General features: G+C 52.7%; 1 protein-coding gene across 1 annotated transcript in view; it reads right to left on the bottom strand.

Annotated features, from left to right (window-relative positions):
- Positions 1 to 1,998, bottom strand: part of AACS (acetoacetyl-CoA synthetase) — an 88,031-nt gene that overhangs the window by 14,341 nt on the left and 71,692 nt on the right. Inside the window, exon 15 of the mRNA XM_011988882.1 lies at positions 993 to 1,195. Within this exon, the coding sequence (XP_011844272.1) occupies positions 993 to 1,195 (203 nt within the window). The remainder of the gene's footprint in view (positions 1 to 992; positions 1,196 to 1,998) is intronic.

Below are 1,998 nucleotides of genomic sequence, written 5' to 3'. Positions count from 1 at the left end.
CGGGAACCCAGTGAGTGTCTGCTCCCATCTTCTCCTTAATGAACAGCCATTCCGTGGGCTTCACATACAGCCTGCCACTGTCTGTTTAAATTGTTGTGTGCATACACACACACACACACACACACACAGAACAGCTTCTGTCAGCTTGCAGGGCACCCGTTTTGTAAGCAATGCAAATAAAAGCTGTGATCCAATCTGGGTGAACCTCCTCCTCCCCGACTTAGAATCGAAGCAGAGTGTACTGGGGCCAGGGACTGGGGGATGACCACACAGCCTTCAGAAGTCCTGCCTCTAAAAAGAGTCAAGTCTTGTATGAAACGGAAGAACTTAAAAGGCAAGAGCAACGCTTCCCAGCAGCACTTTAAAAAATTAAAATTGGCTGGGTAGAGTGGCTCATGCCTATAATCCCAGCGCTTTGGGAGGCTGAGGTGGGCGGATCACCTGAGGTCAGGAGTTTGAAACCAGCCTGGCCAACATGGCAAAACCCCGTCTCTACTAAGAATACAAAAACTAGCCAGGCATGCTGGCATGCGACTGTAGTCCCAGCTACCAGCTACTCAGGAGGCTGAGGCAGGAGAACTGCTTGAACCTGGGAAGTGGAGGTTGCAGTGAGCTGAGATTGAGCCACTGCATTCCAGCCTGGGTGACAGAGACTCAGTCTCAAAAAAATAAAATAAAAAATAAAAAGTTAAAATTAATGTTCTCATTAAAAATTTTGAGAACACACTAAAACCACAGGTTAGCAGGGAGAAGCCAGCTGGACCTGCAGGGCTGGGCCCGCTAACCCTCCGAACATGGGTACTTAGCAGAAGCTGCTTTAAATGCAGTCTTAGGAAGGGTAGGAAAAAGGATGGCAGGGAGAGGATGGCGTTGCTAGGCAACGTGGACAAACGATATATAAAGCAGCAAGCTGTTCAGATGTAAGCGCCCCTCAACGTGTGGGCTCGTGGGGCGATGGCTGCGGTCTCCTCGCTGGCGGGAAATGGCCATACCGGGATGCCCTTGGTTTCCAGGATGAGGCTGGGCACGTGTCGCGCAGACAAGCCCACGCGGATGGCGTCACGGATCCTCTTAACCAAGTCAGGCTGGAAGGCGTGCCCGGAGGCCATCTTCAGGAAGAGGATCACCCTCTCCTCCCTGTACTTGTTATACTGGGGGACACACAGGCTGTCCTCCACCTCCTCGAAGGATTCCACTGTGGAGACAGGGGAGGGCGCACATTCACGCAGGGGGCCCCTCAGTGCGGGGTCGGGCCTCACAACAACCTGGCCGAGCAGGTGGGGCAAGCTGGGTGCCCCAGGCCTACCAGGGATGCCTGTGTTCTCCCAGCCCACCCAGGAGGAGTGCCTTGGAGGGATATTTGCTGAGGAAGCCATTTCACAAGTGGAAGAAAACCCATCACTGGGGAGGCAGACACAGCTTCAGCTTTGGCAGGATGGGTGATGTTCTACCAGGAGGCCAGATGTGGGCCTTACTTAATGAGAAGTTAATTCAAGATGAAAAAAAGGACCTGGCTTGGTGGTTCACGCCTGTAATCCCAGCACTCTGGGAGGCTGGCTTGGTGGTTCACGCCTGTAATCCCAGCACTCTGGGAAGCTGAGGTGGGACGATCACTTAAGTTCAGGAGATTGAGACCAGCCTGGACAACATAGGGAGATTTTGTCTCTACAAAAAATTAAAAACTAAGTTAGGCATGGTGGCACATGCCTGTAAGACATAGCTACTTGGGAAGCTGAGGCAGGAGGATCGCCTGAGCCCAGGAGGTCGAGGCTGCAGTGAGCTAGGGTCGCGCCACTGACCCCCAGCCTGGACAACAGAGTGAGACCCTGTTGGCCTCCCAAAAATGGAGGCAGGTAGCTGGGCACATTGGCTCACACCTGTAATTCCAGCACTTTGGGAAGCCGAAGTGGGTTGATTACTTGAGCTCAGGAGTAGACCAGCCTGGCCAACAGGGCAAAACTTCATCTCTACAAAAAATACAAAAATTAGCTGGGCATA

This window comes from Mandrillus leucophaeus, unplaced genomic scaffold (genome assembly GCF_000951045.1).
Source record: "Mandrillus leucophaeus isolate KB7577 unplaced genomic scaffold, Mleu.le_1.0 Scaffold34, whole genome shotgun sequence".
NCBI classification, from domain to species: Eukaryota; Metazoa; Chordata; class Mammalia; order Primates; family Cercopithecidae; genus Mandrillus; species Mandrillus leucophaeus.
The sequence above is the reverse complement of the archived record's forward strand: the minus strand, read 5'-3'. Positions and strand labels throughout refer to the sequence as shown.